The sequence below is a fragment of the Oncorhynchus nerka genome, linkage group LG2, assembly GCF_034236695.1.
Source record: "Oncorhynchus nerka isolate Pitt River linkage group LG2, Oner_Uvic_2.0, whole genome shotgun sequence".
In the NCBI taxonomy this organism is placed as follows: Eukaryota; Metazoa; Chordata; class Actinopteri; order Salmoniformes; family Salmonidae; genus Oncorhynchus; species Oncorhynchus nerka.
Window position 1 is genome coordinate 42,592,693 of NC_088397.1, and position 23,240 is coordinate 42,615,932.

Consider the following 23,240-nt stretch of genomic DNA (forward strand, 5'->3'; position numbering starts at 1 on the left):
TAGTGGTGACATTTTTAATGGTTATTTTGTCTTCCCTTTTCTCCATCCCTTCCCTTTTTATGTTACAAAGTGTAATGAATTCACATTCCAGAACAGTAGGCAGAAACACAGGGCTAGATAACAGAAATAGATTAATAGGATGGCCGACCGTTTTTACATATATATATATATTTTTTTTACAGTAATGATTGACGAGTGTGGAGGAGAAAGAGAGAAGGGAGAGAGGTCGTGCCTCTGCTATTGTTCTCAAAATGTCGGCGCCCAGACAAGACATGTTTCCAAGGTGAGCAGGACGATTATGAGATGAAAGCAAAGTCAGGAGAAGATGAATATTGGGACAGGGATACAGAAAGGTGGGTTTCTGAGGATCTAAAACCCTCACTCAGAGTATAAACACTTTGCTTCTTTTGATTCCTTTCTTTTTCACGACTGTAGCCCAATCATTCTCAATCTCATCTTCACCCGACCGACCCAGCATCAGTTTCGAACAGAACAGCCGTTCCCGCCACCTTCCCAAATCCTTCTTTAACCTCTTTAAGGTTTATTGGCAGACTAAAACCTATAAGGTGTATTGCCGTCACATACTGTGCGAGGTAGTAAAATATACCCCCAAAAATAAGACGTTTTGGATTGAAATATTCATACTAACTACGATCTTCAATATGCTCCATCTGTTTGCAAACATTTGCAACATGGGCAAATCCTTTACAGTTTTTGCATTGTAGTGTTTAGTGGACAAATGCTCTTGCTAAGTACTTTACATAAACTAGCTTTACATGCATAGGGATGCGCTCTAGGGATGTGCTCTTAATCAAAAAACAAAAGAACTGACAGAATTTCTTCCTTTTTTCTATTCACTATTCAGTTTAGGCGAAGGCCACCAACCACACCTTGGATTCTCTTGAAGTATTCAATCTCAACATCCATCGACACCCCGACGATGACTGCTTTAACAGGTGCTCTATTCTGCAGTTCAAAGCATGACACTTTGGAATTTGCAATTATTGTGCTTCCCAATGCCTTCTTCTGCTCTTCAGAAACACAATTAACTAGAACAAGCCCACTCCCGGTCACTCTTTTCCCAACGCATGCTTCACCTTCTTTTATACCTCAAATGTGTTTAAGGATTGGGCCCTTATTTTCCATTTTCGCCTAAAATGATAAACCCAAATCTAACTGCCTGTAGTTCAGGCCCTGAAGCAAGGATACACATTTACTTGGTACCATTTGAAAGGAAACATTTTGAAGTTTGTGGAAATGTGAAAGGAATGTAGGAGAATATAACATATTAGATCTGGTAAAAGATAATATAAAGACAAAAACAACCGTTTTTTTGTATTGTTTTTGTACCATCATCTTTGAAATGCAAGAGAAAGGCCGAAATATATTATTTCAGGAAATGTTCTTGTTTCTTACAACCTAATCGTATTAGCTTACATTAGCTCAACCGTCCCGCAGGGGACCCACCAATCCTGAAGAAGTTTTTAAAGTAATGATGGACTGTCATTTCGCTTTTCTTATTTGAGCTGTTCTTGCCATAATATGGACTTGGTCTTTTACCAAATAGGGCTATCTTCTGTATACCACCCTTACCTTGTCACAACACAACTGATTGGCTGAAACGCATTAAGAAGGAAAGAAATTCCACAAATGAACTTTTAACAAGGTACACCTGTTAATTGAAATGCTTTCCAGGTGGCTACCTCATGAAGCTGGTTAAGAGAATGCCAAGAGTGTGCAAAGAGGAGGAAACAGGCACAAAAGTATCTATATCCACAGTAAAACGAGTCCTATATTGACATAACCTGAAAGGCCACTCAGCAAGGAAGAAGCCACTTCACAAAATAGATGGCATCATGAGGGAGGACAATTATGTGGATATATTGAAGCAACATCTTAAGACATCAGTCAGGAAGTTAAAGCTTGGTCGCAAATGCGTCTTCCAAATGGACAATGACCCAAAGCATACTCCAAAGTTGTGGCAAATGGCTTAAGGACAACAATATCAAGGTATTGGAGTGGCCATCACAAAGCCCTGACCTCAATCCCTTAGACAATGGGCAGAACTGAAATTGCGTGTGCGAGTAAGGAGGCCAACAAACCCGACTCAGTTACACCAGCTCTGTTAGGAGGAATGGGCCAAAATTCACCCAACTTATTGTGGGAAGCTTGTGGAAAGCTACCCGAAATGTTTGCCCAAGTTAAACAATTTAAAGGCAATGCTACCAAATACTAATTGAGTGTATGTACACTTCTGACCCACTGGGCATGTGATGAAAGAAATTAAAGCTGAAATAAATCACTCTCTACTATTATTCTGACATTTCACATTCTTACCATAAAGTGGTGATCCTAATTGACCTAAGACAGGGAATTTCTTTGCTAGGATTAAATGTCAGGCATTGTGAAAAACTGAGTTTAAATGTACAGTATTTGGCTAAAGTGTATGTAAACTTCTAACTTCAACTGTATATATTGTTTTTGACCAAGCGTGCATGCACCAAATCCACCTCTTCGGCACCATAGAATTAAAAATGTTAATACTATAATGGACATGAACATTATAGGGTAAAGGTCAGCCATTTTGGTCAGGGAGTTGGTCAACCATAGTTTGCCAGTGCTGTGATAAGATAGTGTAAAATAATGAATTTTAAAAATTCATCTGCACTGTATGTTTTTTAGCAACCATTCAGACAGTTTTATATTCCATATTATTTTTTATTAACTGCCAATACATCAACATTCCATTCAAACAATGCAGTCAATCCACAGCCATACACTGGTTGAAATCAGTTCATGATCGTTCATGATAGGATAAGTAAATGCAACAAGCAGGGTAACGTGGGGTAACTAACCCCCCCCCCCCTCTAAAAACAATGTCCAATTACTGACACAAGATGAAGGAACAAGGAAACCACACACTGCTCTTGATAGTATCACTGATCTTTAATAAGCTTACGTATCAGCCTCACGGCCTTCGTCAGAGCTTTTGTGAGTTTTTTTCAAATTAACACCTTTATGTAGACCTAGCCCCACCCACATACGCAGGGGGTTAGACCTAGCCTCACCCACATCCGTTCCACGCATCGAAGGGGGTTGGAGGCAAAGGAAAAATAAGTGCTACCAAATATAACAATATGCATTTCATAAATATTAAAATAAAGTGTGTAAATAAGACGTTTTAAACACGTCTGTAAAACCACAATGAGGACATAGACCTACCGAGCATGTTTAAAAAAAATCATTGGGTACATCGTACGAAAAACATCAAAGTAATCTTAAATAGGGGCATAATTCAAGTTCAAATTCACAACATAACATACATAGGCATTTCATCATTAAGACCTTGAGGAAATAATGTCTGGAGGGTGAAAATCCCAAAACATTCTCTTTTACTCAGAGTATTATTAATGTCACCTCCCCTGTCTGATATCTTAACTTTCTCTATGCCACAAAATCTAAAAAAGTAGAAATGTCATGCTTTAGGTCATTAAAATGTACTGCGACTAGATAATCCCTGTCGTTTCTCCTGATTGAACTTTTATGTTGACTGATTCTCTGTTTGATTGAACGAGAGGTTTTACCGACATAGCACAGCCCACATGGACATTTAATAATGTAAATAACATGGGTGGTGGAACCCATAATAATGTAATTTATTTGGAACCATTTTCAAGTATGTGGGTGTCAGAAATATTCACACTTCATCGTATTGTTACACTGTGCGCATCCTCTGCATCTATAGCTACCATTTGGAAGAGGGCGTAAAAGAGCCTGGCTGATTTTCTTTTGTGACTGGCAGTTGGCATGAATCAACTTATCGCGTAAATTTCGACCTCTCCTATACACAAATAAGGGGTGGATTTTTAAATTCAGCCGGCAAAGCTGGGTCCGATGATAAAATATGCTAGTGTTTCTTCACCGCATCTCCCACTTCTCGCAAGTTCAAAGTAAGTATATGTGGTTGTGAACATTACAGAATGTTCAGGTTCATTTCCCAGACCGCCCTCCAATTCATGCATCACTAGCCACTTTAAACTATGCCACCTTGTTTACATACCCTACATAACTCATCTCATATGTATATACTGTACTCAATACCATCCACTGCATCTTGCCTATGCCGTTCTGTACCATCACTCATTCATATATCTTTATGTACATATTCTTTATCCCCTTACACTTGTGTGTATAAGGTAGTAGTTGTGGAATTGTTAGGTTAGATTACTCGTTGGTTATTACGGCATTGTCGGAACTAGAAGCACAAGCATTTCGCCACACTCGCATTAACATCTGCTAACCATGTGTATGTGACAAATAAAATTGGATTTGATTTAACAAATATCCTTTTGTGACAGTGACATAAGATCCCTCCCCTCGCTTCTAATAGACTACACACAGAACAGAGGACAGGACAGCGTAACAAGCGTTCGAGGAGGCAATGATACAAAGATGGAGTGAAAAAGAAACAGAGATGGGTAGAAAAAAAAGAGATGAAATAAGTTGAAAGGGGCAGGATAAGCAAATACAAAACTCCCCAGCCCTCTACCCCCTCTCTCTTTCTGCGTGATTGAATTAGAGAGAAAAGATGGACATCAAAAGGTTGTATCGTCATTCTCATAAGGGACACACCACTCTAAGAAAAATCCACCTGATTGGGCATGGAACCTGCCAGTCATTCCTAAACTGTTCCTGTCACTGGGGGCAGTGTTCTAATCAGTGAGAGAAGGGTGGGTGGGGCTATGTGCTCGATTATAATCGCGACTTCTCGGCAGTATTACTGTGTGCATAGTACCATTTATTTACAAGAGTGCAGCCTTATTTACATATGTAAAACACTGGCAGGCATAACAACAGAGTACAGTTTGACTGTGGAGACAGAACTTTTGTCAGAGAAGGGCAGAGGTGATTTACACTGTTGGGTTTCCTACTGAATTCGATCCAAAAGGAGGTAAAATAACATCTGGCTATACACTACCAACCTAAAATCATAAATAAATGTTTGAAGGTACCAGTTGTTTATTAAATTAAATAATGTGGTTGATTGTTTTTGCCATATTGAACTGAGCACCATTTCCAGGAATTTGTTAAATAAGATACTTTTTAGCAAATCATGTGAAAATCTGAAGCTAACTTAACAGATATTCTAAACACACAAACAGTAGATACAATATTACAAAGTAATTTCCCCAGTTCGGCCCAGAGACCAAAACATAGACAATATAATATAATATAGCAAGCGGGAGGGTGGGGTCGGTCACCTTTAACCCTTGATCTCTAACCCGAGAATGACCCCAGAAATGAACGACGACAGACACTTGAATGTCGTGGTTTCCCATTTGTTTGTTGTTAAATAGTCCGGAGAGTTGATAGTCCTCACACAAGGTTGTGTACTCTGGGAGGAAGTCGACTCTAAATTCTGATCTAAGATAAGCTTAACCTACTCCCAGATCCTAACCTAAACCATTAGGGGAGGAAACGCATAACTGGTCCGAGTTCAATGTCTACATGCCACTTCCTCCTCAACACAATTCCATAAGAGAAGGAGAAGGCAGCAAGATTATCAATGACATCACCCTAGTTCCCTCAGGACTCCATCTCGTCTCCGTCGAATGGCAGGGGCTCGAAGCTGCAAACCTCCTCATAGGTCAACCCTGAGAGAAAGAGAGGAGATCAGAAGTGGCCGGAGTAGACATCTACCTAGTTTAGTGTGAGTACCATGTTATGTTAAACCTAAATGGTTTTATCATCCTCCCTCCACACACGGAGCCATTTCCCTCTCTCCCCCATCACATACTTTTCCACTCCTCTATCTCCAGCTCACGGCTCTCAAAGCTCTGGTCGTATGGCTCAGACTCTGGTTCATCGTCTGGGTCGTGGTACTGGGAGAAGTAGGGGTGGGCCAGGGCTTCTGACGCTGTGATCCGCTGATCAGTGTCCAGAACCAACATCTTCTCTAACAGATCCACCGCTGGAAGGGAGAGAGAGAGAGAGAGAGAGAGAGAGAGATTGTAAACGGAGTGTCTGTTAAGACAGTGTGAATGTGTGTGTTTGTGAGACACTAGACAGACTACCCCATTATTACCTAGTAGACTAGCCATTATTACCTAGTGGGTTAGCGCCAATGAACACATCAGCAAAGTTCCTCTTGGGCATCTGGGGAAGGGAGTTAATGTAGTTTCTGGCCTGTTCGAGAGATACACAGAACGGTTCAACACACATTGGACGGGGAACACACAGGTGACTACAACACTTGAACTGCTTCTGAAATCAAGCGATACCTCATTTCGGCAGTGAAGACAGATTATTTCTGTACACTTAGGGCTCGAATCCTAACTTGAGATCAGAATGTGTAAATCCCGCATTGATGCCAATAGGAGACTCAGTTACGTGCTCTGTGGACTTATGTATCAAGCGGCTCAGTGTAGGAGTGCCAATTTATGATCAGTTTAGCCTTTTACATCACATTGAATAGGATTACATGGTCAGGGGGAACCTGATCCTAGATCAGCACGCCTACTCTGAGACGCTTGAGAAATGGCCTCAGATCTCAAGATAGGAATCCCATAGAGCACATCTAAAGGGTTATGAAGAATGCAGCAGTCTGTAGTTTGGAAGAGAACCACTGTACACAACGACCAAACACATCATATACCATCAGAACACTCCAGATCAGAGGGGCAAGGCCATAAAAAGCAGTCAGGAATTAGGGATTGAAAGGCACTCTGGGAAGTGGTTAGATTACGTCAGAGATGCATGTCAGACAAAAAGCAATCGGGTGCAGAGAGTAGGAGAGGGTTGGAAGAGCTCTGTAGGGCCTAACAAAAGACTGGGGGCATCATAGAGATCCAAATTAAATTACTAGAGGGGCTATGTCATAAACCCTCAAGATTCCAGGATGGGGTAGCCATAATGGTCAGGGAGAAATCCAAACCAATCTAATCGGAAAGGATGGCAGTAGAGGCATAATCCTGATTTTACTTATGCAGGAAAATAAAGTAAGACATGTGATATCAGAAACTGTGTAATAGAATTTGAACTAAAATATTGTCATAAATACAGTTCATACGGTTTTATATGCATTTTCTGTATAAATAGTATCTAAAATATGAGTCAACGACCATAAATGTCTACATTTGTTTTCCTGGAAAACTGTGAGTGCTATTATATAATACAATATCAGTACTTGTTGCATTTATAATTTGGGCGACCATGGGAAGGACATTTCATAGCGTCTCACCTCATGGCTGGGCATCCGGCTAATGACAGAGGCCGGGGGTGTACCTGTCAGCCTCATGATCTGCTGCAGCTGGTTAATATCTACAGCAGCCCAGGGTCAAGGGTCATAGGTCATACTGTCACACGTGAGAGGGTCACAGGGATGTCAAAGTGTCCCTAAACTAAATATTGAATCATTTTGTTTCGTGTGGAGAAGATAAGGTGGATGAGAGGAAAGGGTAAAAGTTGACATGCTGTATGAGGTATTATTGAATAGACACACAACAACATGCTTTTAGAACAAAGCCAGCAGAGGAACGAGTGACAGAAGAACAGAGCAACTCAAGACGAGAGGGCTCAAGGGGGCAGCTCTACTCAATGACAACTAGGTCAAGGTTCTCTTGGCTTCTGAAACAGCAGCCCATGTAGCTGTAAGTACACAGGAAGTGGTGTTGAGTTACAGTGGCTATATAAATGGCAGGACAGGAAGAGAGTATAGTAGTAGTAGCGTCTCACTAAGGAGGTTGTTATAGAAACGCAGAAGCACAACCCAAACGCAGGCAGGCAGACGGGCGAGGGCGGATTGGAACAGAACATGGTGGAACACGACGGAACACTCACAGATTCAGGAGAGTTTTCATCAAGAGCTCAGTTTCCGGGGTTCCCATGAGGAGCATTATAAGCTTCAACTGACCAATGTCTATACCATACCATACCAACATCAAGGGAAAACTAAGGGATGGGATGGAAGGAGGGTGAGAAAGAAGGGATGGGAGGGTAGGGAAAAGTAGGAGGGAAAGATGGAGGGAGAAGTAGGAGGAGGGATACTTCTATGAGAACCTCAGACATATACTACCTGGTTTGCCCATGCATGTAGTTAGTTATTTAGCTAAGTGCACACTTCAACTGGGTGTAGGGGATAGGGGTCAATATGGAATTGGGCCATGACAACAAGTGCTACACTTTTCTATGTCACCGTGACAACAGTGAAAGGATACGGTCGGTGCCGGGGAATAACGTCCTTCCGGTTAGCAGCTCCGCCATTATGCAGCCCACCGACCAGATGTCAACTACAACAACAAAAACAACACTGTTAGTGTTCAGCTAGAAACACATATCCGTAAAATAATTTGGTATAACCATTTACACCTGCAAAATTATTTTTTGGGGTGTAAAAAATACAATTATAGGTCATACCTGTCATATTGCAGAGATAGTGTAATATACAGTGGATTCGGAAAGTATTCAGACCGCTTCACTTTTTCAACATTTTGTTACATTACAGCCTTATTCTAAAATGGATTAAAAAAGTTCTAATTTCTCAAACACTACCCCATAATGACAATGCAATAACAGTTTTTTAGAAATGTTGGCAAATTTATTAAAAATAAAAAACTGAGACATCACATTTACATAAGTTTTCAGACACTTTACTCTACTTAGTTGAAGCACCTTTGGCAGCGATTACAGCCTTGAGTCTTCTTGGGTATGACACTACAAGCTTGGCACACCTGTATTTGAGGAGTTTCTCCCATTCTTCTCTGCAGATCCTCTCAAAATCCACTTCTGCATTGTCTTGGTTGTGTGCTTAGGGTTGTTGTCCTTGTGGAAGGTGATCCTTCGCCCCAGTCAGAGATCCAGAGCACTCTGGAGCAGGTTTTAATCAAGGATCTCTCTGTACTTTGCTCTGTTCATCTTTCCCCTGATCCTCACTAGTCTCCCAGTCCCTACCGTTGCAAAACATCCCCAAAGCATGATGCTGCCACCACCATGCTTCACCGTAGGGATGGTGCTAGGTTTCCTCTAGACGTGATGCTTGGCATTAGGGCCAAAGAGTTCAATCTTGGTTTTTGTCTGGCCACTCTACCATAAAGGCCTGATTAGTGGAGTGCTGCAGTGATGGGAGAAACTTCAACTAGCTTTTTCAAACATAAATTTGCATCCTGTAGCTCTAACTCCAAAAAGTTTTGGGACACTAAAGTCCATGGAGAATAAGAGCACCTCCTCCCAGCTGACCACTGCACTGAGGCTAGGAAACACTCACCACTGATAAATCCACGATAATCGAGAATTTCAATAAGCATTTCTCTACGGCTGGCCCAACAAACAGCCCCGCACACCCCGCAGCTACTTGCCCAAGCCTCCTCAGCTTCTCCTTCACCCAAATCCAGATAGCAGATGTTCTGAAAGTACTACAAAACCTGGACCCGTACAAGTCAGCTGGGCTAGACAATCTGGACCCTGTCTTTCTAAAATTATCCGCTGCCTTGTTTGCTAACCCTATTAGCAGTCTGTTCAACCTCTCTTTCGTATCGTCCGAGATCCCTAAAGATTGGAAAGCTGCGGCGGTCATCCCCCTCTTCAAAAGGGGGTGACACTCCAGACCCAAACTGTTAGACCTATATCCATCCTGCCCTGCCTTTCTAAAGTCTTCGAAAGCCAAACAGATCGCCAACCATTTCGAATCCCACCGTACTTTCTCCACTGTGCAATCTGGTTTCCGAGCTGGTCACGGGTGCACCTCAACCACGCTCAAGGTACTAAACGGTATCATAACCGCCATTGATAAAAGACAGTACTGTGTGGCCGTCTTCATCGACCTGGCCAAGTTTTTCGACTCTGTCAATCACTGTATTCTTATCGGCAGACTCAATAGCCTTGGTTTCTCAAATGACTGCCTCGCCTGGTTCACCAACTACTTCTCAGACAGAGTTCAGTGTGTCAAATCGGAGAGCCTGTTGTCTGGACCTCTGGCCGTCTCTATGGGGGGTACCACAGGGTTCAATTCTTGGGCCAACTATTTTCTCTGTATATATCAACAACGTCACTCTTGATGCGGGTGATTCCTTGATCCACCTCTATGCAGACGACACCATTCTGTTGTATACACCTGGCACTTCTTTGGACACTGTGTTAACAAGCCTCCAATCGAGCTTCAATGCCATATAACACTCCTTCTGTGGCCTCCAACTGCTCTTAAACGCTAGTAAAACTAAATGCAGGCTCTTCAACCGATCGCTGCCCGCACCCGCATCACTACTCTGGACGGTTCTGGCTTAGAACATGTGAACAACTACAAATACCTAGGTGTCTGGCTAGACTGTAAACTCTCCTTCCAGACTCATATTGAACATCTTCAATCCAAAATTAAATCTAGAATCGGCTTCCTATTTTGCAACAAAGACTCCTTCACTCACCCTGCCAAACATACCCTCATAAAACCTACTACCCTACCCATCCTCGACTTTGGCATGTCATTTACAAAATAGCCTCCAACACTCTACTCAGGCAAATTGGATGCAGTCGATCACAGTGCCATCCGTTTTGTCACCAAAGCCCCATATACCACCCTGTACTGACCTGTATGCTCTAGTCGGCTGGCCCTCGCTGCTTATATTCGTCGCCAGACCCCCTGGCTCCAGGTCATCTATAAGACTTTTCTAGGTAAAGCTCCGCCTCATCTCAGCTCACTGGTCACCATAACAACACCCAACCGTAGCACATGCTCCAGCAGGTATATCTCACTGGTCATCCCCAAAGCCAACACCTCCTTTGGCCGCCTTTTCTTCCAGTTCTCTGCTGCCAATGACTGGAACAAATTGCAAAATCGCAGTAGGTGGAGACATATCTCCCTCACTGACTTTAAGCATCAGCTATCTGAGCAGCGAACCGATCGCTGCTGCTGTACACAGCCCATCTGTAAATAGCCCATCCAACTACCTCATCCCCATATTGTACTTTTTTTGCTCTTTTGCACACCAGTATTTCTACTTTCACATCATCATCTGCACATCTATCACTACAGTGATAATTTACTAAGTTGTAATTACTTCGCTACTATGGTCTATTTATTGCCTTACCTCCTTACGCCATTTGCACAGACTGTATATAGACTTTTTCTATTGTGTTATTGACTGTACATTTGTTTATTCCCTGTTTGTGTCGAACTGCTTTGCTTTATCTTGGCCAGGTCACAGTTGTAAATGAGAACGTGTTCTCAACTTGCCTACCTGGTTAAATAAAAGGTGAAATGAAATAAAAACTTCCATAAGGACAACAGTCTCCACAGGGGAACTCTGGAGCTCTGGTCAGAGTGACCATTGGGTTCTTGGTCACCTCCCTGACCTTGGCCCTTCTCCCCCAATTTCTCAGTTTGGCCGGATGGCCAGCTCTAGAAAGATTCTTGGTGGTTCCAAACTTAAGAATGATGGAGGTGACGGTGTTCTTGGGAACCTTCAATGCTGCAGAAACCTTTTGGTACCCTTCCCAAATCAAATCAACTTTTATTGGTCACATACAAATGGTTAGCAGATGTTAATGCGAGTGTAGTGAAATGCTTGTGCTTCTAGTTCCGACAGTGCAGTAATATCTAACAAGTAATCTAACAATTCCCTAACAACTACCTAATATACACAAATCTAAAAAGGAGTGAATGAGAATATGTACAGATAAATTACTGGATGAGCTATGCTGAGCGGCATAGGCAAGTTGCAATAGATGGTATAAAATACAGTATATACATATGATATGAGTGATGTAAGATATGTAAACATTATTAAAGTGGTATTATTTAAAGTGGCATTGTTTAAAGTTACTAGTGATCCATTTATTAAAGTGGCGAGTGACTGGGTCTCAACGTAGGCTGCAGCCTCTCTGAGTTATTGATGGCTGTTTAGCAGTCTGATGGTCTTGAGATTGAAAAACAGCTTCTTTCTCTCAGTCCCAGCTTCGGTGCACCCGTCCTGACCTCACCTTCTGGATGGTAGCGGTGTGAACAGGCAGTGGCTCGGGTGGTTGATGTCCTTGATGATCTTTTTGGCCTTCCTGTGACATTGGGTGCTGTAGGAGTCATGGAGGGCAGGTAGTTTTCCCCTGGTGATGCGTTGTGCAGACCGCACCACCCTCTGGAAAGCCTTGCGGTTGAGGGCGGTGCAGTTGCCGTACCAGGCTGTGATACAGTCAGACAGGATGCTCTCGATTGTGCATCTGTAAGTGTTTGTAAGGGTTTTGGGTAACAAGCCAAATTTCTTCAGCCTCCTGAGGTTGGCGCTGTTACGCCTTCTTCGCCACACTGTCTGTATGGGTGGACCATTTCAGTTTGTCTGTGATGTGTACGCCGAGGAACTTAACTTTCCACCTTCTCAACTGCTGACCCTTCGATGTGGATAGGGGGGTGCTCACTCTGCGGTTTCCTGAAGTCCACAATCATCTCCTTTGTTTTGTTGACGTTGAGTGAGAGGTTGTTTTCTTGACACCACACTCCGAGTGCCCTCACCTCCTCCCTGTAGGCTGTCTCATGGTTCTTGGTAATCAAGCCCACTACTGTTGTGTCATCTGCAAACTTGATGATTGAGTAGGAGGGCGTGCATGGCCACGCAATCGTGGGTGAACAGGGAGTGCAGGAGGGGGCTGAGCACGCACCCTTGTGGGCCCCAGTGTTGAGGGTCAGCAAAGTGGAGATGTTGTTTCCTACCTTCACCACATGTGCCTCAACACAATCCTGTCTCGGAGCTCTACGAACAATTCCTTCGACCTGGTTTTTGCTCTGCCATGCACTGCCAACTGCGGAACCTTATATAGACAGGTGTGTGCGCCTTTCCGAATCCTGTCCAATCAATTGACAATCAAGTTGTAGAAACCTCTCAAGGATGATCAATGGAAACAGGATGCACCTGAGCCTCATAGCAAAGGGTCAGAATACTTATGTACATTCCAAAATATATACATATGAAAAATTCTAAAAACCAGTTTTCACTGTCATTATGGGGTATTGTGTGTAGATTGATGAGGATTTTAAAAAAAAAATCTATTTTAGAATAAGTCTGTAATGTAACAAAATGTGGGAAAAAATGAAGGGGTCTGAATACATTCTGAATGCACTCTATTACAGTATAATATTACCTGTCATGTTGTAGTGCATCCAGTTAAGCATGATCTCTGGGGCGCGGTACCACCTGGTTGCTACGTAACCCGTCATCTCATCATCAGTGTGTCTCGCCAAACCAAAGTCCAGGATCTGACGGGTAGAAAGAGAGAGAGGGCAAAAGTGAGTGTGTGTGTATGCATGTGTGTGCAAGAGAGAGAAAGAGAGATGGTTGTGTGTATCAAAAGGTGTGGACTCAAGTCACAGACTTTTTGTAATTCATAATTTGTAACTCAAGTCAGACTCGAGTGACCTGGACCTGGAATTTGAGTTACAAATTTCATAACTTCAAGACTTAACTTGATAGAAAATAAAATTACTTGACTTGAACTTGGAGCCTAAAGACTCGGGACTCGACTTGAATTGGCAACAGACAAACAGAGAACACAGGTATAAATACACAGGGAACAACACATTGCATGTATAGATAACTTTTATTACTTGACTTGAAAAAAAACGTATGACTCAACTTGCTCTTAGAATGCATGGTTTGGCCTTGACTTGAGACTCAACCAGTTCTACTTGGGACTCGGACCTTGCTTGTGACTCGAATAATAGTGACTTCGTCCCACCTCTGGTATTTACAGTGCCTTTAGAAAAAGTGTTCATACCAGTTGGCTTATTCCACATTTTGTTGCGTTAGAGTCTGAAGCTTCACACAATACCCCATAATGACATAGTGAAAACATGTATTTATTGTTGTTGTTTGTTTTGTATTCACACCCCTGAGTCAATACATTGTAGAAGCACCTTTGGTAGAGATTACAGCTGTGAGTCTTTCTGGGTAAGTCTCTATGAGCTTTCCACACCTGGATTATGCAACATTTGCTTCAAGCTCTGTCAAATTGGTTGGTGATAATGGCTAGACAACCATTTTCAGGTCTTGACATAGATTTTCAAGCTGATTTAAGTCAAAACTGTAACAGCCACTCAGGAATATTCAATGTCTTATTGGTAAGAAACTCCAGTGTAGATTTGGCCTTGGGTTTTTAGGTTACTGCTGAAAGGTGAATTCATCTCCCAGTGTCTGGTCGAATGCAGACAACCAGGTTTCCTCTGGATTTCGCATGTGCTTAGCTCCATTGTGTTTCTTTCCTATCCTGAAAACTCCCCTGTCCTTAATGATTACAAGCATAACATGATGCAGCCACCACCACACTTGAAAATATGTTGTGTTACTCAGTAATTTGTTGTATTGGATTTGCCCCTAACAGTTTGCATTCAGGACAACATTTTAATTTCTTTACCATATTTTTTGGGGTATTACTTCAGTACCTTGTTGCAAAACAGGATGCATGTTGTTTAATATTTGTATTCTGTACAGGGTTCCTTCTTTTCACTCGGCCAATTAGGTTAATATTGTGGAGTAACTATGTTGTTGATTTAGCCTCAGTTTTCTCCTATCATAGCCATTAAACTCTTAACTGTTTTAAAGTCACCATTGGCCTCATGGTGAAATCCCTGAGCGGTTTCCTTCCTCTCTGGCAACTGAGTTAGGAAGGGCTACTGTACTTTGTAGTGGCTGGGTATATTGATACACCACCCAAAGTGTAATTAATGACTTCACCATGCTCAAAAGGGTACTCAATGTTTGCATTTATTTTTATCCATCAACCAATAGGTGCTCTTCTTTGAAAGACCTTGGAAAACCTCCCTGGTCTTTGTGGTTGAATCTGTGTTGGAAATTCACTGCTCGACAGAGGGACGTTGCAGATAATGGTATGTGTGGTATAGAGTAGAGGTCGACCGATTAATCGGCATGGCAATCGGCATTTTTGAAGGCTGATTAAGGCCGATTACAATGCATTCCACGAGGAAACTGCGTGGCAGGCTGACCACCTGTTACGTGAGTGCAGAAAGGAGTGAAGGTAAGTTGCTAGCTAGCATTAAACTTATCTTATAAAAAAAACAATCAAACTACACATAGCTGATGATATTACTAGGTTACCTAGCTTGTCCTGCGTTGCATATAATCAATTTAATTTATCATCGAATCACAGCCTACATCGCCGGGGGATGATTAACAAAAGCGCATTTGTGAAAAAAGCACAATCGTTGCACGAATGTACCTAACTATAAACATCAATGCCTTTCTTAAAATCAATACACAGAAGTATATATTTTTAAACCTGTATATTTAGTAAAAATAAATTGTTAGCAGGCAATAATAACTAGGGAAATTATGTCACTTCTCTTGCGTTCACTGCACGCAGTATATGCAACAGTTTGGGTCGCCTGGCTCGTTGCGAACTCATTTGCCAGAATTTTACATAATTATGACATAACATTGAAGGTTGTGCAATGTAACAGCAATATTTAGACTTAGGGTTGTCACCCGTTCGATAAAATACAGAACGCTTCCGTATTTCACTGAAAGAATAAACTTCTGTTTTCGAAATGATAGTTTCTGGATTTGACCATATTAATGACCAACGGCTCGTATTTCTGTTTATTATATTATAATAAGTCTATGATTTGATAGAGCAGTCTGACTGAGCTGTGGTAGGCAGCTGCAGGCTCGTAAGCATTCATTCAAACTTTACTGCGTTTGCCAGCAGCTCTTAGCAATGCTTGCTTCACAGCGCTGTTTATGACTTCAAGCCAACTCCTGAGATTAGGCTGGCAATACTAAAGTGCCTATTAGAACATCCAATAGTAAAAGGTATATGAAATAAAATGGTATAGAGAAAAATAGTCAACGTGTCATAATTCCTATAATAACTACAACCTAAAACTTCTTAACTGGGAATATTGAAGAACTGGTAATATTGAACCACCAGCTTTCATATGTTCTCATGTTCTGAGCAAGGAACTTAAACGTTAGCTTTTATACATGGCACAAAAATTGCACTTTTACTTTCTTCTCCAACACTGCGTTTTTGCATTATTTAAACCAAATTGAGCATGTTTCATTATTTATTTGAGACAAAATAGATTTTATTTATGTATTATATTAAGTTGAAACATAAGTTTCATTGTTCATTCAGTATTGTTGTAATTGTCATTATTACAAATATATATATAAATAAAAATGGCTGATTAATCAGTATCAGCTTTTTCTGGTCCTCCAATAATAATCGGAGTTGAAAAATCATAAATCAGTCGACCTCTAGTACAGAGATGAGGTAGTCATTCAAAAATCATGTTAAACACCATTATTGCATGTGACTAGTTATGAACATTTTTACTCCTGAACTTATTTAGGCTTGCCATTAAAATTAGGTTTGAATACTTAAATTTCAAAAAACATAATTCCACTTTGACATTATGGGGTATTGTATGTAGGCTAATGACAACAAATCTTTAATCCATTTTAAATTCAGGCAGTAACAACAAAATGCGGAAAAAGGCAAGGGGTGTGAATACTTTCTGAAAGTACTGTGTGTGTGTGTGTGTGTGTATTCATTTTGGGGGTATTGAACCTTTATTTAACTAGGCAAGTCAGTTACGAACAAATTCCTATTTACAATGACAGCCTACCCCGGCCAAACCCGGACGATGCTGGGCAATTGTGCGCCGCCCTATGGGACTCCCAATCACGGCCGGATGTGACACAGCCTGGATTCGAACCAGGGACTGTAGTGAAGCCTCTTGCACTGAGATGCAGTGCCTTAGACCGCTGCGCCACTCGGGAGCAAATACAGTGCCTTCGGAAAGTATTCAGACCCCTTGACTTGTTCCACATTTTTTATGTTACTGCCTTATTCTAAGATGGATTAAATAAAAAATGGTTGAAGTTCGAAACCCCCAAGACTCATCCTAGAGCTGGCCGCCCGGCCAAAACGGAGCAATCGGGGGAGAAGGGCCTTGGTCAGGGAGCTGACCAAGAACCCAATGGTCACTCTGACAGAGCTCTACAGTTCCCCTGTGGAGATGGGAGAAACTTCCAGAAGGACAACCATCTCTGCAGCACTCCACCAATCAGACCTTTATGGTAGGGTGGCCAGACAGAAGCCACTCCTTAGTAAAAGGAACATGACAGCCAGCTTGGAGTTTGCCAAAAGGTAAATAAAGACTCTCAGACCATGAGAAACAAGATTCTCTGGTCTGATGAAACCAAGACTGAACTCTTTGGCCTGAATGCCAAGCCTCACGTCTGGAGGAAACCTGGCACATTCCCTACAGTGAAGCATGGTGGAGGCAGCATCATGCTGTGGGGATGTTTTTCAGAAGCAGGGACTGGGAGACTAGTCAGGATTGAAGCAAAGATGAAGGGAGCAAAGTACAGAGGCATCTTTGATAAAAACCTGCTCCACAGCGCTCAGGACCTCAGACTGGGGCGAAGGTTCACCTTCCAACAGGACAACAACACTAAGCACACAGCCAAGAACACACAGGAGTGGCTTCATTGGGTCAGTTACTGAAAGGTTACTGGATCGAATCCCCGAACTGACAAGGTAAAAATCTGTCGTTCTGCCCCTGAGCAAGACAGTTAACCCACTGTTCTATACAGTTGAAGTCGGAAGTTTACATACACCTTAGTCAAATACATTTAAAACTCAGTTTTTCACAAATCCTGACATTAATCCTAGTAAAAAATTCCCTGTGTTAGGTCAGTTAATATCACCACTTTATTTTAATAAGGTGAAATTATCAGAATAATAGTAGAGAGAATGATTTATTTCAGCTTTATTTTCTTTCATCACATTCCCAGTGGGTCAGAAGTGTACATACACTCAATTAGTATTTGGTAGCATTGCCTTTAAATTGTTTAATTTGGGTCAAATGTTTCAGTTAGCCTTCCACAAGCTTCCCACAATAAATTGGGTGAATTAAGGCCCATTCCTCCTGACAGAGCTGGTGTAACTCGGGTTTGTAGGCCTCCTTGCTCACACACGCTTTTTGATTTTCAGTTCAACCCACACATTTTCTAAATGATTGAGGTCAGGGCTATGTGATGGCCACCCCAATACCTTGACTTTGTTGTCCTTATGCCATTTTGACACAACTATGGAAGTATGCTTGGGGTCATTGTCCATTTGGAAGACCCATTTGCGAACAAGCTTTAACTTCCTGACTGATGTCTTGAGATGTTCCTTCAATATATCCACATAATTTTCCTACCTCATGATGCCATCTATTTTGAAGTGCACCAGTCCCCCCTGCAGCAAAGCACCCCCACAACATGATGCTGAAACCCCCATGCTTCACGGTTGGGATGGTGTTCTTCAGCTTGCAAGCCTCCCCCTTTTTCCTCCAAACATAACAATGGTCATTATGGCCAAACAGTTCTATTTTTGTTTCATCAGACCAGAAGACGTGTCTCCAAAAGTATGATCTTTTTACCCATGTGCAGCTGCAAACCGTAGTCTGGCTTTTCTATGGCGGTTTTGGAACAGTGGCTTCTTACTTGCAGAGCGGCCTTTCAGGTTATGTCTATATAGGACTCGTTTTACTGTGGATTTAGATACTTTTGGACCTGTTTCCTCCAGCATCTTCACAAGGTCCTTTGCTGTTGTTCTGGGTTTGATTTGCACTTTTCACACCAAAGTACATTCCTCTCTAGGAGACAGAACGCATCTCCTTCCTCAGTGGTATGATGGCTGCGTGGTCCCATGGAGTTTATACTTACATACTATTGTTTGTACAAATGAACGTGGTACCTTCAGGCATTTGGATATTGCGCCCAAGGATGAACCAGGCTTGTGGAGGTCTATAATTTATTTTCTGAGGTATTGGCTGATTTCTTTTGATTTTGCCATGATGTCAAGCAAAGAGGCACTGAGTTTGAAGGTAGGCCTTGAAATACATCCACAGTTACACCTCCAATTGACTCAAATGACGCCAATTAGACAAACAGAAGCGTCTAAAGCCATGACATCATTTTCTGGAATTTTCCAACCTGTTTAAAGGCACAGTCAACTTAGTGTATGTAAACTTCTGACCCACTGGAATTGTGATACATTGAATTATAACTGAAATAATCTGTCTGTAAACAATTGCTGGAAAAATTACTTGTGTCATGCACAAAGTAGATGTCCTAACCAACTTGCCAAAACTATAGTTTGTTAACAAGAAATTTGTGGAGTGGTTGAAAAACAAGTTTTAATGATTCCAACCTAAGTGCATGTAAACTTCCAACTTCAACTGTATATATATATATATATATATAAAATAACCAGTCAAAAGTTGACACACCTACTCATTCAAGGGTTTTTCTTAATTTTTGTACTATTTTCTACATAGTAGAGTAATAGTGAAGATATCAAAACTATGGAACACAAAAAAAGTGTTAAACGAATCAAAATATATTTATATTTGAGAATCTTCAAAGTAGTCACCCTTTGCCTTGATGACAGCTTTGGCATTCTCTAAACCAGCTTCACCTTGAATGCTTTTACAACAGTCTTGAAGGAGTTCCCACATATGCTGAGCACTTGTTGGTTGCTTTTCCTTAACTCTGCAGTCCGACTCATCCCAAACCATCTCAATTTGGTTGAGGTCGGGGGATTGTGGAGGCCAGGTCATCTGATGCAGCACTCCATCACTCTCTTTCTTGGTCAAAAAGCCCTTACACAGCCTGCAGGTGTGTTGAGTCATTGCGCCCAAGTTTAATTCTCCTGGTATAGGTAACTAGGTTTTTGGCTAAAATGTACACTGATACTTGGTAAAGTTCATGATGCAATTGTCCTTAACAAGGGCCCCAGGACCAGTGGGCGCAAAATAACCCCATAACAGCAAAGATCCACCACCATATTTTACAGTACGGATGAGTATTTTCTGCATATGCATTGTTCCTTCGAAGGCCAAACCCACCACCGGTGTACGTGGCCAAATACGTATATTTTCATGTCATATGACCATAACACTGGTTCCAATCCAAGTGCCAATGCCGTTTAGCAAACTCCAAGCGGTGCTATGCTTAGATGACATGAAAATAAAGCCCTTTGGCCACGCACACAAATGGTTGGTTTGGCCTTCGAAAGAACAATGCAAATGCAGAAAATAACTAAATGCAGTGGGCAGACTGTAGCATTCTGTACGTTGCAACTTCATGAACAGCCCACCACTTCAGGCGTGCATTTTTCACCAGTCTGAACGAAATATCTAACAGCTGTAAATGACTGAGATTTACTGTATGTTTCATGTTGGTGACCGTCGTGTTGAAAATACTGTATAAAATCAAAACTCTTACTAGCTGGAGAGGAGAAGCAGTTCAGGGTAGTTGAACTATCCCTTTTAGTTAGGCAGACTGGTTTAATAAATCGAAAAACTTTCTCACCTTGAGCTCACAGTCCTCATTCACTGCCAAGTTACTGGGCTTCAGATCCTGCAGAGGGGAAGGAGAGAAGGGAGAATAAGGCAGGTATTGAGTATACATTAACACTGTCAGGTATTACAATTTCCACCATCCACCAAATGCAAGCATCTTGACGTAAAGAATGATGTAAAGTACCAGTCAAAAGTTTGGCCACACCTACTCATTCAAGGGTTTAAATTTTTTTTTTTTTTTTTATATATATATATTTTCTACAATGTAGAATAATAGTGAAAGACATCAAAACTATGACATAACACAGATGGAATCATGTAGTAACCAACAAAGTGTTAAATCAAAATATATTTGAGATTTGAGATTCTTCAAAGTAGCCACCCTTTGCCTTGATGACATCTTTGCACACTCTTGGCATTATTATTCTACAATGTAGAAAATAGTCAATTTAAAAAAAATTAAAAACTTGAATGAGTAGGTGTGTCCAAACTTTTGACTGGTACTGTAAGTTTGATGTAACTTACTCTGTGGATGATGTCTGCTGAATGGATATACTGCAAAACAAAAACAGACAACTATTTACAACTGCAGAGCTATGAAAACCTATAGCTGCACCTATGAAAACACACACACACACACCTTGAGACCCCGGAGGATCTGGTATATGAGGAACTGAACGTGGTCGTCCGTCAGTTTCTGACACTTGACGATATTGTTGAGGTCCGCCCCCATCAGGTGGGTCACCAGGTACCTGCCAATCACAACCCAAAAAAGGTAATGGGAAAATGTGTATCATTGCAGGAAATGTGCTTTAAAACAGTGGTGCGGTCAGAGGCCGCACATTGGCCACCCACAACCCCACACCGCTGCTGAAAAAAATCCTAGGGGAAACACAATAGGTGTAGAGAGAGAGGTCTCAAATTAAACTACAAATTACAAGCAGTAAACAACGCTAAGTGCTTTACAGCTCATTTAGGGTGAACCAGGGATAGAGAAGGCAACTCTAAAGAAGGTTGGTTCTTTAAATCAGAATAACAGTTTTCAGCTGCCTTTTAAAATGATAAACTTGGAATAGCTAACAACATGGCATTGGAACACAATAGTGATGGTTGCTGATAATGAGCCTCTGTAGATATTCCATAAAAAATCTGACGTTTCCAGCTACAATAGTCATTTACAACATTAACAATGTCTACACTGTATTTTTTATCAATTATCAATTATTATATTTTATAAACAAGGGCATTTTTTTAAGTGACCCCAAACTTTTCGATGGTAGGTAGTGAGTGAGAGTGTGAGAGAGAGAGAGAGCGAGTGAGAGAGAGAGAGAGAGAGAGAGATCCTATCCTAGCCCAATGAGAAATGAAGGTTAGTACTTCAGTATTCTACACACATTTATACTGGAAGCCACAGAGACAGTGGAATGCTTGTTACCATGGAAATAAGGAATAATGTGCAGCATGTGTGCAGTGGTAAACCTGCATGTGTCTCAGTGAGATAAATCACACGACCAAAACACATTAAATAGAGACCTGCAGAAACAGGTTTGTTTAAATATAATACGGCTGGGATTTGCCAGGGACCTCACAATACGATATTATCACGATACTTATGCATAGATATGATATTGCGTTTATATATTATCACGATACTTATGCATAGATATGATATTGCGTTTCTATATTATCACGATTCTATATGTATTGTGAGTCGATACGGCATTTGATTGTGATTTGATGTTCCAAACATATTGGAACATCCTATAGAACAAGCTATAGGATGAAAAATAACAGAGTGTTGGAGCAGGTACAGCAGACTCGCGCAAGCTAACAAAAAAAAGTAGAAAATACAATGTTTTACAAATCGACACTTAAGAGTCACAGGGCTCTATAAATAGGTGCAAGTGTTGAATGCACCTTAGTTTGCAATTTTGTGATGTAAAATCTGGCGCACTGGCATTTTCACCCCTTACACTAGGTTCTGCAATTTACCTGTCCAATATCAGCTCACTTGCACAGAGGTGTGAGGGGTGGCAAGATTTGATGTGTGTCCTTAAAAAAAAAAGTGCAAAAGTGGCAATTTCATACAGCACAAAATGAAAGTTTTAAGACCCATCAAAAGCAGGTAACGTATTTGGTAATGGCATGGATTTTAAGAGCGGAAGTGCAACCTATCCAGCCGTGACATACAGTGCCCATGGAATCTCGTATTTAAAAACATTTTAAAAAATTATTGCCCCCCCCCCCGTTTTGTTTAATTTGATTAAAACCAAGCATATCCTACCCCCCCTTTGATCAAGGCAGGTTTAGCAGCTTTGCATGGGTGCGTCATTTTATCCTGGCCATGCATTAGCCAAGTAGCCTACGAGTTAACAGGGTTTTCAAAAATGGCTTAGTGAGAGTGCCCTGAAATATTTTAGGTTTCATGATTCACAATTCACATACCTGCATACTTTATTTCACTTGTTCAAGTAGGCAATCCCATCCCCATTTTCAAAGAGCGCCCCTCGTCCGATTACCAAAGAGCGCCCCTCGTCCGATTACCAAAGAGCGCCCCTCGTCCGATTACCAAAGAGCGCCCCTCGTCCGATTACCAAAGAGCGCCCCTCGTCCGATTACCAAAGAGCGCCCCTCGTCCGATTACCAAAGAGCGCCCCTCGTCCGATTACCAAAGAGCGCCCCTCGTCCGATTACCAAAGACGCGCTCCTCCAAACTATTCAGTCTCCCTATAATGCCATATCAATAGCCAATGTTTTTTGAGAATGTGCCTCGGAATGACACAAATTACGACTCTCCTGTCAATTGTATAGACGTGCAAATGTTGTACGTAAAGACATTTAGGACTGTGTGCACACAGTGCCATGGAACAAGAGAGGTTATTTAAGA

At 41.5% G+C, this 23,240-nt stretch overlaps 1 protein-coding gene across 1 annotated transcript in view; it reads right to left on the minus strand.

Moving 5' to 3' along the window:
* Positions 1–2,927: 2,927 nt before the first annotated feature.
* LOC115135470 (mitogen-activated protein kinase 14A-like) overlaps positions 2,928–23,240 on the minus strand; it is a 47,506-nt gene continuing 27,193 nt past the window's right edge. Inside the window, exons 4-12 of the mRNA XM_029670184.2 lie at positions 20,994–21,105; positions 20,879–20,908; positions 20,364–20,411; positions 13,120–13,234; positions 8,217–8,288; positions 7,241–7,320; positions 6,108–6,186; positions 5,798–5,971; positions 2,928–5,654 (exon numbers count right to left, since the gene is read on the minus strand). Of these exons, the coding sequence (XP_029526044.1) occupies positions 5,587–5,654; positions 5,798–5,971; positions 6,108–6,186; positions 7,241–7,320; positions 8,217–8,288; positions 13,120–13,234; positions 20,364–20,411; positions 20,879–20,908; positions 20,994–21,105 (778 nt within the window). The 3' untranslated portion in view covers positions 2,928–5,586. The remainder of the gene's footprint in view (positions 5,655–5,797; positions 5,972–6,107; positions 6,187–7,240; positions 7,321–8,216; positions 8,289–13,119; positions 13,235–20,363; positions 20,412–20,878; positions 20,909–20,993; positions 21,106–23,240) is intronic.